At 42.6% G+C, this 14,773-nt stretch overlaps 2 protein-coding genes across 4 annotated transcripts; both read left to right on the top strand.

Moving 5' to 3' along the window:
• Positions 1-102: 102 nt before the first annotated feature.
• LOC109890159 (tumor suppressor candidate 2) lies at positions 103-2,317 on the top strand. 2 transcript variants are annotated; one of them, XM_020482127.2, is made up of 4 exons: positions 103-424; positions 1,039-1,283; positions 1,580-1,700; positions 1,818-2,317. In XM_020482127.2, the coding sequence occupies exons 2-4, from the start codon at positions 1,132-1,134 to the stop codon at positions 1,881-1,883; spliced, it is 339 nt and encodes a 112-aa protein (XP_020337716.1). In that variant the 5' UTR covers positions 103-424; positions 1,039-1,131; the 3' UTR covers positions 1,884-2,317. The 2 variants fall into 2 exon arrangements, with proteins under 2 accessions (XP_020337716.1, XP_020337715.1); XM_020482126.2 differs by lacking the exon at positions 103-424 and adding an exon at positions 427-569.
• Positions 2,318-5,508: 3,191 nt separating this feature from the next.
• Positions 5,509-11,169, top strand: LOC109890885 (hyaluronidase-2-like). 2 transcript variants are annotated; one of them, XM_020482986.2, is made up of 4 exons: positions 5,509-5,784; positions 6,913-7,895; positions 8,872-8,961; positions 9,992-11,169. In XM_020482986.2, exons 2-4 carry the CDS (start codon positions 6,960-6,962, stop codon positions 10,382-10,384), a joined length of 1,419 nt encoding a protein of 472 aa, XP_020338575.1. In that variant the 5' UTR covers positions 5,509-5,784; positions 6,913-6,959; the 3' UTR covers positions 10,385-11,169. The 2 variants fall into 2 exon arrangements, with proteins under 2 accessions (XP_020338575.1, XP_020338576.1); XM_020482987.2 differs by having other exon boundaries at positions 5,517-5,665.
• The last annotated feature ends 3,604 nt before the right edge of the window (positions 11,170-14,773 follow it).

Raw genomic sequence — 14,773 nt, 5'->3', positions numbered from 1 at the left:
AGTGGGGGTATGCTATTGGAATGATATTCATTAGCTAAACAGTGCTATTCATGGGAATTATTTCCCCACTTGGCAGTTATGGATAGGGAGTGATTGACTTGGGCAGGAGCTCACTGGAGCTGAGTACCATCATCTAAAATGTTATACTACTTGAGCTCCTGTTCCTCTTTATAGAATATTAGCTCAAAAGTATTGTGGTGCTCCTGCACTTAAATGTAAAAAGTACCGGCACCCAAAATGGGTGCAGGCACCTATTTCAGTCCAAGTCAAGAACTGTAGATAGGAGGAGTTAACACAGAAAGTACCTATTATTAATGCCCTTGAGATGGTGTGCCACTGATACTGATATATATATATATGTATATAAACATCACAGTGGTGTGCAGTACTGCTAGCTACATTATTGCTGTGACTCATGTGCAAGGTGAGCTGACCAACCGTTTCCGTTCTTTCGAACCAGAGTCACAGTGTGTACTTGTCGTTTGGGATCTGTGGCTAGCTAGCTAGACAAATTGGCTACATTTGAGAAAACACTACCGTAACGTTACGCAAAGGAGGGAGGAATCCAAGTGAGCACTGAACCCTGGATAGAAGCCACGTCGCTAAAATAATAAATATGTTTCTATAAATGCTGTCACTATAAATGGTTAGCTGGCAAATTGAGCTAGCTAACGTAAGCTAGTTTAGCTTGCTAGCTAACGGTTTATTATGCGGGCGAAGTTTAGCTAACAGCCAGTGGACTGTAGGGATAGCTAGCTAGCTTTGGTTAACGTTAGGAGTTTGAAAGCTCTACTAAATATATTTGCAATATTTATCAAACTTAACTAACGGCAGTGAACAGTGTTAGCTAGCAAGCTACTTGACGTTAGCCATCTAGGGCAACCTCGTTTGCTAACGTAGTTAGCTAAGTTACCTTTTGGAGCTAGCTAGGTAACCTATCTATTTAATAGCTTGCTTAGTAGCTAGATATTGTTTGGTCAGTGTGGTAGCATTATTAGGCTAGCTAAAGCAACAGTACCTATGGCTTCTTGCTTTCAGATCCAAACCAGTAGAAAACTGACTGGTTGGCCAGCTCATATAATCGTTGCCTAGGAGTTTTCTGTGACAAGGGATAATGTCCCACCACTGAAGATGGGAGGCAGTGGATCCAAGGTGAAAGGTGCTTGGCCATTTGCTGGTTCGGGAGCTGGAGGGGATTCGGGCAGTGAGGGGCAAGAAGATCACTCTGTTGCCCGCCTCAAAGGGACCAGAAAAGCAACCCCATTTATTTTCACAAGGAGGAGGTAATACTGTGTGGTAAATGCAATAAAATGTGTGCCTAGTGGTTAGAGCGTTGGACTAGTAACCTAATGTTTGCAAGATTGAATCCCCGAGCTGACGAGGTAAAAATCTGTCGTTATGGCCCTGAACAAGACTGTTAACCCAATGTTCCTAGGCCGTCATTGAAAATAAGAACTTGTTCTTAACTGACTTGCCTTGTTAAAAGGTAAAATATATGTATATATCTACCAACCACAGGGTAGGTCCTTAAATGAGTCAAACGCTTTCCATTCTGCTCATTTTTTATTTATTTTGATAGCTCTCTCTACTATGATGAGGATGGGGACCTGGCTCATGAGTTCTATGAAGAGACTGTAGTGACAAAAAATGGCCGGAAGAGGTCCAAGCTGAAGAGGATTCAGAAGAACCTCATACCTCAGGTGAGCTGATTGGATGTACACTCGTGAAAGTCTCAGACTGACAGTGTTGGAAATGTTTCCAGTTACCCATGGGTGTTGTTTATAATTAATAGAGTGGGTATTGTTATCTGTTTGCAGGGAATTGTGAAGCTAAACCACCCCCGGATCCATGTAGATTTCCCTGTCATCCTCTTTGAGGTGTGAATCCCACTGTGGGGGTGGTCTAACGCAGAAAAGACACATCACTACAACCGCTCCATCCTGAACGCTAGTGTTCCTCTGAGAGAATGGGTGGGATGTCTGACTACACTCAGAAGATGTCGACAGACCACCAGAGTTATGTTGCGGACAAAAAGAAAGGGGAGGAGGAGTAGATAGAGTTAAACGTTCTGCCTTCTGTGATGTAGAGAAGTGTGTGTGTGTGTGAAAGAAAGGTAGCAAGATCAGGGGAAGGTTTAGGAATTCCCACTGTACTGTATATGTTGACCATTTTCATGTTGTAATGTTATCATATCTAAGTCTGCCTCTATGATTGGAGGCCAGACCTGCACTAGTCAACTTTTTTTAATGTAAAAAAAATAAAATACAAAAGCTGTCTGAGTTGGAAATACTTGAATAAATGGTTTACCAGGCTGAAAGACTGTATTGAGACATTCTCCTTCATTATCCAGTCCACACATGTTTCACATTCTGATGAAGAGTGTTGTTCCATAACAATGTGGTCACAGTAATGAGGTTTTCATGACTCAGACTAACATAATTTACTGGTCCATTCAAAAGCCTTTTTCCATGTGTAGTTATCACAATCCTGTGAAGCTGTTTTTGGTGAATCTTGTTTTTCTGCTATACCTCAGGTGTAGGGTGCAATGCTCTTGTACATGTGGGTCTTAAATGTTTGATTCTCTTAACGTTTTTGGGTCAATCATCAATGTTGCCAATTTGAATCATTTATGACATGACTTATGACATGTCAAGTTTTCTTTATGATCCAGTCATGTATTTATAGACATATTTTGAAGGTCAAGTGACAATGTTCTAATGGTAATCCATTTGCACAGTATCTAATGGCCCACGAGCATGATTATATGGTCAGTTTCAGTGTTGTTTTATTGCTCTCCAATAGCATACGGTTGGCAACAGGCATGTCTGGCCCCTGTAATTGTGTTTCTGGGCTAGAGGTCAGACACTTTTTAGGTATTTCCTCCTTGGTTCCTTTGTTCTGCGGAGCGACTTCATCTGAAGATAAGTTACTCTAAAATGGGTGAGGCTTGTATATGACCATAAATGCATAAGGCGTGTTTTTGTGTTTAAGCTTCACCGATGGAGTCAGCGTGCATAACAATATAGGGAAGTATTAGAGCAGAATAGAGAACGGTAAGTAATGTGTGATGGAAAAAGGTGTGCGAGGGTGTATGTATGGGTGTGGATGTAAATATGCACATAAAACATGCGCTTTTACATCATATTTTATTTAACCAGGAAGTCCTATTGAGTTAAGAAGAATGCTTTTCCAAGTGAGACCTTGATCTGGCACACTTTGGTCTGCGATAGGCAGTTTGTGTAAAGTATGTGAATGAATGGGTTTGTTTGAGTAAAAATAGATTTTCATACATCTGAGATTAAATATCATTTTATAAAGCAGTTTCTCATGATCTGCAATTCAAATTGTAATATGTGTGGGTTAGATACAATTATACAGTACAGCCCTATGGTCCCTCTTCTAAAGTGATTGTGGTTGAGGTGATAGTGTGTGTTTCCAGTTCCCCACATTGTTATCGTTTCCTAGTCGTGCCTGGAGGTTGATGATGTAATGTCCAAGAGATATGGGTCAAAGGGAAGCACACAAGATGGATGGAAACCACACATCTCTTCCCTCACTCCAGCAGAATCACCCAATTTAGCTCAGCCCTCAATTTGCACGTGTCTCGAAGCTGGGGGAGTGAAAATTATTGACGGTGTAGAGGGCTAATTAGACCCACAGCCACTTCGACCAAGACTGCAGGATTCAGAGCGAAGTGCTATCCCAACACGCACTGCGATATGTTTGGAATTTTCACAATTTCATACAAAAGAATGGAGAGGCATGCCTAATTATGACACGTGCATTTGTTTATGTCTGATGTCGAGACTTTACAAATGTAACATGAAATACCTCCCAAATTAAATGTTTAACAGTTACTGGGGTTTATATATTGTAAAACGACAGGGGGGGGGGGGTGTTCGTTTGAATTTCATACTCGTTTTATTATTTAAAGGGTGCAAAAATTCTAATAGTTTGCCTAATTTAATTGTGTAGTAGAGAATCAGTGTACCATTTAAACCGATGTGTAATATATTTTCAATAACCAAAAATATTGTAATTTAATCTGTCTGAAGCTGGTGTAAAAAAAACTAAAGTGGAAGACGCAAAAACGAAACGTAACAATGGGAAGCATAGACATTGCGCACATATAACATATCTACCACTTAGATTGCTTTCAATGAGAATTACAGATCTATAATTCACATAACTCACATATTGCTGCTTTAAAAGTGTAACATGAATTGCATCATTCATGTCAGGAGTGTGTCCCAAAGTTGATGGGCTCATTGATCCCATCTCCACTCTCTAGAAGTCACCTTCGGAATTTTGTCAGCAACATGTGACAACGGAGGGCCCTCCGAGTGATTTGGCAGGGGCGAGGTGGTGGCTTGGAATTCACAATCTCTCTGTCTCATTCAGACACACGCAGGTGAGTCAGCAGAGCTCGGAGAACAAACAGCAGAACAGAGTCAACTGAGTGACCCTAACAGGATGCGGCCTCACTTCCAGGGATTTTTGTGGATTATGTGCTCTCAGATCCTCCACGTCACATGCACCCTTTAGGCTTATGTTTTGTTGGCCTTTCCTTCTAACTATTCATTTCAAAGCTTTCAACTACAGCATGCTCTGAATCTATCCATGACGTTGGCAGCATGACAACATGTGGTACTTGTTTGGGTCATTGCGCTAGTGCCAATGGCTGCCATCATGTACCGCGAGCAGTGAAGTCTGCATGCCAGATGCCTTTGTCTGGACAGAGTTGAAATGCTACTGGTCCTAGATATACCATGCTTACATGGAGTTAAACTATAGGCTATTTGTTAACACTTGACATTATGGTGGAGCCTACTAAAAATGATTTATAAAGGGTTTTTAAGAGGTTTCAACTGTTTAATTATTAGTTTATAGATAGGCATATAACTGTTGAATACATATTTATAAACTAACACTGGTTGAAATGTTGTACTTGTCATTTAACTGCTTGCAAAAAAATAGCTTAATAATCTGAACTACAGAAAAACATTTTTTAGGATGGGCATGTCATGGCATGCTCATATCGATAGGCAGAACCCCGCACCTCTCTGATTCAGAGGGGTTGGGTTAAATGCGGAAGACACATTTCAGTTGAATGCATTCAATTGTACAACTGACTAGGTATCCCCTTTCATTTCCCAGTATGTATGTTGCCTCTATACTGTCAGCGGCTCCTAAATCTAGATATTGCAACATTCATCTGTTTTCAATGACTAGTAGCAAACTTTTTGGACTGACTCATTCTAAGTGTATAACTGACAAATTAAACAAACTACTGCATATTCAGCTAAAAACAGAAAATAAACAACATTTTACATATTTAGTCTATAGCCGAAGGTTCATACAATGATTTTGGTGTAATACAATATTGAAAACCACTTTGACGCGCCTACAAAGTACAGTTTATTTCGCCACTCCCCCCCCTTTTTTTATGTTGAATGGAACATCCTGAAGGAGTCCGGACTCGCACTAGGGAGGATTTGTTTTATAATTAACCCACTAGGGTAGGAATAGGCGTTGGGTGCAACTGAACTGACACCAGTACAGGGTGTCACTGTCGGTTCAAGTTGTAAAGTACAGTGATAATACATTCCAGTGACCAATGAAGTACCAGTGTTTTTACCTATTGTTGCAGGGATCACTTAACCAGGTAGTTATTGGGAGAAGTTTGTTTCAATCACCTTTCTCCATCTTGAAAGACAAACGTGGCTTAATTGGAATATAGGGGTCTCTAGTATTTGGGTATGCTTCCTCATTCTGCTGTACAAGGTAAGATATGTTTTTCTATTTCCTTTTCCACGAATGAAAACTTACTCATGGGCAAAAGGTGGGTGTTATACACACACACACACACACACACACACACACACACACACATCAAACGTGTAAGGGTGTGTTTGCCAACACAAGCTTCTACTGCTGCTTCAAGTATACTGCTGCTAAAACTGTTTCCCCACTAAACTCATTACTTTCAGTAGCCTATAACTTGAACTCAATATTCAGTTGATCATCTTCATGAGAGGTGGTATTGTTTCCAGGGTTGTCATATAGAGTAGGATGCTTGATCTTAATGCATTTTTCATAGAGGCTTTCACACTGGATATAATTCATTTTTAAACCAGCTGAACTGTTCACACTTTATTATATACCCTCTTCGTTCATAAATCTATTGTATGTCTGGAACCTGTTTGATGAAAGTGAGCCCGCCCTATATCAAAACTTTTATGGGCATAGAGGTGTAATACCAGAGTGATTCAAGTTACTGGCATATCTGAATCTATTGATTGGAAATCAAAGTGCTCATCAAATCAAAATCAAATCAAATCAAATTTATTTATATAGCCCTTCGTACATCAGCTGATATCTCAAAGTGCTGTACAGAAACCCAGCCTAAAACCCCAAACAGCAAGCAATGCAGGTGTAGAAGCACGGTGGCTAGGAAAAACTCCCTAGAAAGGCCAATACCTAGGAAGAAACCTAGAGAGGAACCAGGCTCTGAGGGGTGGCCAGTCCTCTTCTGGCTGTGCCGGGTGGAGATTATAACAGAACATGGCCAAGATGTTCAAATGTTCATAAATGACCAGCATGGTCGAATAATAATAAGGCAGAACAGTTGAAACTGGAGCAGCAGCACAGTCAGGTGGAAGTTGAAACTGGAGCAGCAGCATAGCCAGGTGGACTGGGGACAGCAAGGAGTCATCATGTCAGGTAGTCCTGGGGCATGGTCCTAGGGCTCAGGTCCTCCGAGAGAGAGAAAGAAAGAGAGAAGGAGAGAATTAGAGAACGCACACTTAGATTCACACAGGACACCGAATAGGACAGGAGAAGTACTCCAGATATAACAAACTGACCCCAGCCCCCCGACACATAATGATGTTCGTTCAATTCTCTTTACAGGACAGGAGAGCAGAGAGTAAAAAACACATTCATTCACCACAAAAGTCATGTTGTACTGGACTGCACTGCCTGATTGGAAAGTATTGCTGTTGGTGACACTTCTATGGGACTACCTCTGTGCTGAGGAACTGAAACCCACGAGATGGCCACTGTATCCCCAAAAGCCTCTGGTCATGGCCTGGAATGCTCCGACGGAGGACTGCGGCCCGCGGCACGGTATTCACTTTCAGCTGGAGCAGTTCCAGATTGTGGCGTCGCCCAGCAAGGGCTTTGTCCGCCAAAACCTCACCATCTTTTACAAGGACCGCTTGGGGTTGTACCCCTATTATAAGGAGCACGATGGTGCTGTCATGAACGGTGGGCTTCCGCAGGTTGCCAGTCTCACTCAGCACCTGGAGAAGATGCCGGAGGGTATTCAGTATTACATACGCGAAGCAGGGGCCAAGGGACTGGCAGTTATTGACTGGGAGGAGTGGAGACCACTGTGGATCCGCAACTGGGACGTCAAGAATGTGTACCGCAACCAGTCAAGGCAGCTGGTGGCCCAGAAGAACCCAGCCTGGCCCGCAGAGCGTGTGGCTAAGGTGGCCCAGCAGGAGTTTGAGATGTCAGCCCGGAGGTTCATGCTGGAGACCCTGAGGCTGGCCAAGAGCCTGCGGCCCAACCAGCTGTGGGGGTTCTACTTGTTCCCAGACTGCTATAACCACGACTACAAGAACACTCTGGAGAACTACACGGGCCGCTGCCCTGACGTGGAGGTGGCCCGGAATGAAATGCTCAAATGGCTGTGGATGGAGAGCACAGCCCTCTTCCCCTCGGTCTACATGGGCACGGTGCTGCGCTCTTCGCCCTCGGGGCGGCAGTTTGTCCGGAACCGGGTGAAGGAGGGGATGCGTCTGGCGTCAGGGGGAGACGGGCTGGCACGTCCTGTCTTTGTGTACGCCCGGCCCACCTATGCCAACGTACTGGAGCTGCTGACAGAGGTGAAGAGACGTTTCTCTGACCGTCACATAGTACTAACCAGGAGAACTTATAGACCATTTGACAGTGGTGTAAAGTACTTAAGTGAAAAAATACTTTAGAGTACTACTTAAGTAGGTTTTTGAGGTATCTGTACTTTACCTTACTATTTACATTTTTGACAACTTCTACTTTTACTTCACTACATTCCTGAAGAAAATATTGTACTTTTTACTCCATACATTTTCTCTGACAACCCAAAGTACAGGAAAATTGTGAAATTTATGCACTTATCAAGAGAACACATGGTCATCCCTACTGCCTATGGTCATGCGGACTCACTAAACACAAATGCATCTTTTGTTAACAATGTGTGAGTATTGGAGTGTGCCCCTGGCTCTCCGTCCACTTTTTAAACAAGAAAATGGTGCAAAGAAGTCTGGGAGTTGTAAGAATAATTAATGTGAAAGATATCTAGACTATAAACCTACCCTAATACAATCTTCATTAAGATGTGAATGATGATTTCAATTCACTTAATGTTTTGAGATTTCTATGAATTCTTTTTAGTAGAATAATGCTCCATATCAGAGTGCAATACTCTCTGTTTAATAGACCCTGATTCACAGATCAAGCTCTCTCTCTCTACCCATGACCATGACCCTCTGTCCTTATCTGTGGCTGCAGCCCTTTCCTGCTCAATCAGCACATACCCCAAATATTCCCTGTCTTTTGTGTGTATATGTGTGAGCAGGATGGGTGTTGGTCATGTTACTCGCTAACACCCCGTAGTGCATTTCCTTACGAGGGCGTGAGCAGATAAGAGGTGGTCACATACACAAAGTCTATATAGTCCAGTGCCCCCCCCTGAACAATTGTATATGGTGTCATTTTGGTTGTATTTTCATTGGCCGATTTGTGCTGACTGGGCACTCTGTGTGTTTTGTGATGAATCTGTACCTCTTCTTTGGTCAAGATTTTGAGTGATTCTCCCTGCAGACGGACCTGGTCTCCACCATCGGGGAGAGTGTGGCTCTTGGGGCCGCAGGCATCATCCTCTGGGGAGATCACGCTTATGCCAGCAGCAAGGCATGTGTCCACGCAAATTACACAAGTCTCATAAAATCACAACAAATCACATGTGATCACCGAATGACCAACTCACAGGACCTCACTGCACATCACGGAGTCATATTCAGTCACGTCACACTCATTCATCCACTTGATTATCAGTTGTGTTTTTGTAGCAGCCCCTCTTCATATCCCATTTGTTCTTATGATTTGAAAGTGTTTGTAGTGGATCTTAAGCTTAATTTAAATTGAGGAGACGCAGGAATGACATTGTTGTAAATCTACCGTTAAAGAGAAACTGCCCCAAAAAACTGACGATGTGGCATCGATATGAGTCAGAAACATTTATTCCACTGTCAAAATTGTCTACAAAGGGTAAATAGGATCATTTTGGTCATAAAGTTAGTCTCGTCCAAAACAGTTTTGTGAGACTTGAGGTCATGACTGCATCACAATGTAAATTAAGGTTGGGTTTGTTTCAATCCTGCCCACAGCTGGTGGTACATAAGTAATCATCAATTTGGAGTACGGCTGTATGCGACCAGATCGTAAGGCCTGTGGTGAATTTGGGTTGACTTTGGATATCCCTATGGGGCTAGTTAGGAACCATTGGTAAATTACACAATTTACATGGGACAATATGTAAAAATTCCAGTAGGTCCAGAACCTCAAAACAACTATAAATTGTAGGAATTCATATTCAAATATTGAAAGCATTTCATGAGAAAACTAAAAAGTGTGCAACATGAAAATATTGTCTCATTTATATTGTCTCAAATATTGTCCCTAGCTAGCTCCGGAGATAGGCTATCCAAAGTCAAACCATAATTGCCACGGTTGCACACCAGCTGGCTGAAGCTAATTGGCTAAATAATTGGGCTAACGCTTCCCACCTGTGAACACACACAAGAGACATACACATCAAACCACACCCTGAAACCAACTCACATTTTAATTCAGTCATTTCTTAATGAACTAAATCTGAAACGAGACCAAAACAGGAAGTTCAGCCACCCTTTAAACTCTCTCTGTGTGTGTGTCTCTCCAGGCCAGTTGCTCTAGTCTGAATGAGTACCTGCGGGGTCCGCTGGGCCGGTACCTGCTCAACGTTACCACGGCAGCAGAGCTGTGCAGCCAGACGCTGTGCGATTCCCTTGGACGCTGCCTGCGTAAACACCCTGACACTGATGCCTACCTGCACCTCAGCACCCGCACCCACAGAATAGAGCCCCTAGCAAATGGAAAACTCAAGGTTCAAGGTCAGCTTGGGGAAGACGACATATTGGGCTTTCAGAGGGAGTTTCAGTGCCAGTGCTATAGTGGCTACCAGGGAGAGGGCTGTGGCCAGAGAGACCCCCAACAACAACGAGGCGTCGCAGCTCGAATCATGGTGTCATGGGTGCACTGTTTGCTCCTGCTACTCATCACACTCCTGCTCTGAGTGCAAACAGTACATCCACAGGCATACAGCTACATTCGAATAATTGGACGTGTACTGGTATACACATGACATTATCTACACACATGCGCAAACATTATATAAATACACTTTGGGGCAAATGTATTCACTGTAGTCCAGATTGCTGTAAGGTTGGTGGATCTATGTGGAACACTGAGTTATGTGGTTGTTTGTGTGTTGATTTGTTTCCCATACATTGGAGGGCTCGCTGGAAATAACTTTGTTTACATTGATCTCTTTCTCAGTCTCCATCCCACGATATATCTCTCTCAACCCCTCTCCCCTCTTTCAAGGTGTCATTTTCTCATGATCCCAAAATTGATGTTTTTGTGTGGAAATGTGTGTTTTTAGATGTGCTTCTGATGTATGTACGGTTTTGTGTTATGTGTGAGCCAAAATGGGGCCGATGCACTTGATTCTTGGAATAGCACAAAATAGTTCTTATCGCCTGACCTCTGACATTTTTATCTTTAGGTTTCAATATTTATATTAATGTATTTTCACGTTTGTTAAAAAGCTTTTATTTTATGGCAAAAACAAGACTACTATTTTCACTCTAATTGTGCTTCTCTCTTACTGTGTACAATGTTTCAATCACTCAAAATAAATCAAAGCTGTAATTAAGTGATACTGCCAGAGAAGCCTGTGTTTGGAGGATATATTGGCACAGGTGTTGTTCCATCAAGGGCCTGCAAACCGTGCCAATATATCCTCCAAACACCAGCTTCGAGGGCATTATCACTTTTATACAACGGGTTACCAACATATTCAAATAATGAGTGACATATTTTAATTAAAAACGTAATTTGGATTAATTTATTCATACTATTTCATCCTTCTACAATATATAGTCCCGACACAAAGCTATGGTTGCTTCCCAAGCCGCCTGGTCGTTCGTTCTTTCTGGCATCATTCTTATCCCTTGCTTGCCAGCTAGCCAACTTTGGCTAACACAGTCACGTCAAACAGTGTAGCCAGAATATCAGCAAAGTGGCTGCATTTACGTTTGTTAAAGCTGTTTTCTAGTGATTGTTGGGGGGATACATCCATAGCAATGAACTAATTATGTGCGATTTCGCATGGCATTGAACATTTTCTCTGCCGCCAGGCCACTGTTCAAATGAGACAGCCAACTACACAGCTAACACAATCACTTCAAACTGAAAATGGAATGACAGCAAACTAGCTGTATTTCCTGTTTTTCTATTGACATTTCAGCCTGTCGGTCTCGTCCCGGCTATCGACACGTTAATTACCATAGGACAGCTGGAGATCGAAATTCAATAATGTTGCAAATGTCGGAGACCGACAGCAAGTTTACTACAAATCTCTGTTGTTGAAAACCAAACGCTAGTGTGAAGGAAATGGGAGATAATGTGTAGATGTAGACCTAGTATGTAAATTGCCTGGCTGAGTTGATGAGACAGTGGATTGCGCAGTGAGAACAAATAGCCATTTCATTTCAATAGACATTTCAACATCATAGATTTAACCGGTGGTAACTTGTCGAATTGACACCGGCTGGAATGTGGTTTTAACCAATCAGCATTAGACCCATCGGTTGTATAACATCATCCAATACTATCTTTCACAGTACAGGATTTGTCAGTGTGATGATCACTTGTGTATCAGTGTTTATCTTAGTTATACAATTATCTGTCTCTCCTTGGTTCCTGATGGATTCAACAATCAGAATGTACACATAGTGTCAGTGGGACGAGAGTTTTGAGAGTGGCTGCTTTTAAGAGGTCTGTCTGGCACAAAATGTTTCTTAAAGGACTACCCCTTCCCCCTATAATTGTTGGGTGCTGCCAGCCAAAAGTTATTTCAAGTTTTCAGCAATACAAGTTTCCAGGAAGCAGTCACATTACCGAACATTGTAGAAAGAGTGCATCCTCATAGAACTCTCTCAGGGCAAATCTCCACAGATGTACAGTGCATTCGGGAACGTATTCAGACCCCTTGACTTTTTCCACATTTTGTTATGTTACAGCCATATTCTAAAATGTATTAAATTGATAAGGAAAAAAAAAATATCTACACACAATACCCCATAATTGGCAGTGATTCGTGCCTTCTTGGGTATTTTTACTTTATTTTTACCAGGCAAGTCAGTTAAGAACAAATTCTTATTTTCAATGACGGTCTAGGAACAGTGGGTTAACTGCCTGTTCATGGGCAGAACGACAGATTTGTACCTTGTCAGCTCGGGGATTTGAACCCTTCCGGTTACTAGTCCAATGCTCTAACCACTAGGCTACCCTGCCACCCTATGTTGCTAAGCTTGGCACATGTGTATTTGTGGAGTTTCTCCCATTCTTCAATACAAATCCTCTCAAGCTCTGTCAGGTTGGATGGGGAGCATCGCTGCACAGCTATTTCCAGGTCTCTCCAGAGATGTTTGATCGGGTTCAAGTCCGGACTCTGGCTGGGCCACTCAAGGACATTCAGAGACTTGTCCCGAAGCCACTCATGCTTTGTCTTGGCTGTGTACTTAAAGTCATTGTCCTGTTGGAAGGTGAACCTTCTCCCCAGTCTGAGGTCTTGAGCGCTCTGGAGCAGGTTTTCATCATGGATCTCTCTGTACTTTGCTCCGTTCATCTTTCCCCCGATCCTGACTAGTCTCCCAGTTGCTGCTGCTGAAAAACATCCCCACAGCATGATGATGCCACCACCATGCTTCACCATAGGGATGGTGCCAGGTTTCCTCTAGACGATTGGCATTCAGGCCAAAGAGTTCAATCTTGGTTTCATCAGACCAGCGAATCTTGTTTCTCAGGGTCTGAGAGTCCTGTAGGTGACTTTTGGAAAACTCCCAAGCGGGCTGTTGTGTGCCTTTTACTGAGGAGTGGCCATAAATCTGTCCATAAAGGCCTGATTGGTGGAGAGCTGCAGAGATGGTTGTCCTTCTGGAAGTTTCTCCCATCTCCACAGAGGAACTCTGGAGCTCTGTCAGATTGACCATCTGTTGACCACCATTGGTCACCTCCCTGACCAAGGCCCTTCTCCCCTGATTGCTCAGTTGCTTGGTGGTTCCAAACTTCTTCCTTATAAGAATGATGGAGATGTCTGTCTGTGCCTCCACACAATCCTGTCTCAGAGCTCTGCGGACAATTCCTTCGACCTCATGGCTTGGTTTTTGCTCTGAAATGTACTGTCAACTGTGGGACCTTATATAGACAGGTATGTGCATTTCCAAATCATGTCCAGTCAATTGAATTTACAACAGGTGGACTCCATTTGTAGAAACAGGATGATCAATGGAAAGAGGATGCACCTGAATTCAATTTAAGGTATTTCTGTTCTAAAAATCTAAAAATCTCTTTTTGCTTTGTCATAATGGGGTATTGTGTGTATTGATGAGGATAATACTTTTTGAAATCCATTTAAGAATAAGGCTGTAACATAACAAAATGGAAAAGTCAAGGGGTTTGAAAACTTTCCGAATGCACTGTATTTATCTTTTGAAAAACTCTTTAGAGTTTTTACATCCAAATTGGTGGACTGTAGGCTTTGGGGTAAAATAAAACTTTAATGGCCCTCCTTTCCATAATTATAGGTTGCCTTAAGGCAAAATGATTTGTGATCCTTTGAAGTCTACAGCAAGAGTTCCGAAGTGTTGTGTTCAGACACATTGCAGATAGCCAGGTCTGTTTAAAAGTAAATTCATGGCTGCAGCCTGCATATTTTAATTATCTAATTAATGAATTAATTCTAGAAAGTATAGACCCATTCTAAGAGGAATAGTTTGTAATAATTTATATAATACACAGCCCCTCCCCTCATTTACACTTGGTAACTAGGCTACAGGAAACTTTGCTTTCCTAGGCTTGACATTTCACACTAGCAATTTGATTCGCAAAGGTGATTCAGAGATACATTTGTCCCTGTCTCATTAACGCATCTCCACTGTAGGAGAGAACGTTCCGCCTCGTCCTCTTTTTGATTGGTGTTTGGAATGATTTTGATGTAGTACTGCAATGTTTGTGAGGTGCATATTTGCATTAGATTCCCGTAGCACACTCAAAGTCCTATGACTTCACAATAAAAAAAGTAGAGTAGTAAAGAACCAGAATTAGGGGGGGGGGGGGGGGGCTTCTATGCGTGATTGTGGCCAGTATTGTTCTTGGCAGGGAGCATGAAGCAGGAGCACTCCCCACACTGGCCCAGGTGCACTTCCTCACTGTGTAGAATGCGCCTACAGCCCAGTGTAAGACCCGCTATGGGGAGTGGACCTGTGAGTGTTCAACATAGTGAAGAATTAGAACCGGAGCATCATGGGGGACAACATCACCATCTTCTACAAGACTAAACTGGATACAACCAAGTAGTTAACGGTGGGGTGCCACAGAATGCCAACCTGCTGGAGCA

This window comes from Oncorhynchus kisutch, linkage group LG5 (assembly GCF_002021735.2).
Source record: "Oncorhynchus kisutch isolate 150728-3 linkage group LG5, Okis_V2, whole genome shotgun sequence".
Taxonomy (NCBI): Eukaryota; Metazoa; Chordata; class Actinopteri; order Salmoniformes; family Salmonidae; genus Oncorhynchus; species Oncorhynchus kisutch.
This window is presented reverse-complemented; position numbering and strand designations above follow the sequence as displayed.

Excerpts from the sequence above, each read along its gene's own strand:
- LOC109890159 (XM_020482127.2), top strand. The coding sequence starts at position 1,132 with ATGGGAGGCAGTGGATCCAAGGTGAAAGGTGCTTGGCCATTTGCTGGT. Across the intron at positions 1,284-1,579 it reads TTTATTTTCACAAGGAGGAG|CTCTCTCTACTATGATGAGG; the intron begins GTAATACTGTGT and ends TTATTTTGATAG. Across the intron at positions 1,701-1,817 it reads AGAAGAACCTCATACCTCAG|GGAATTGTGAAGCTAAACCA; the intron begins GTGAGCTGATTG and ends ATCTGTTTGCAG.
- LOC109890885 (XM_020482986.2), top strand. The coding sequence starts at position 6,960 with ATGTTGTACTGGACTGCACTGCCTGATTGGAAAGTATTGCTGTTGGTG. Across the intron at positions 7,896-8,871 it reads TACTGGAGCTGCTGACAGAG|ACGGACCTGGTCTCCACCAT; the intron begins GTGAAGAGACGT and ends TTCTCCCTGCAG. Across the intron at positions 8,962-9,991 it reads ACGCTTATGCCAGCAGCAAG|GCCAGTTGCTCTAGTCTGAA; the intron begins GCATGTGTCCAC and ends GTGTCTCTCCAG.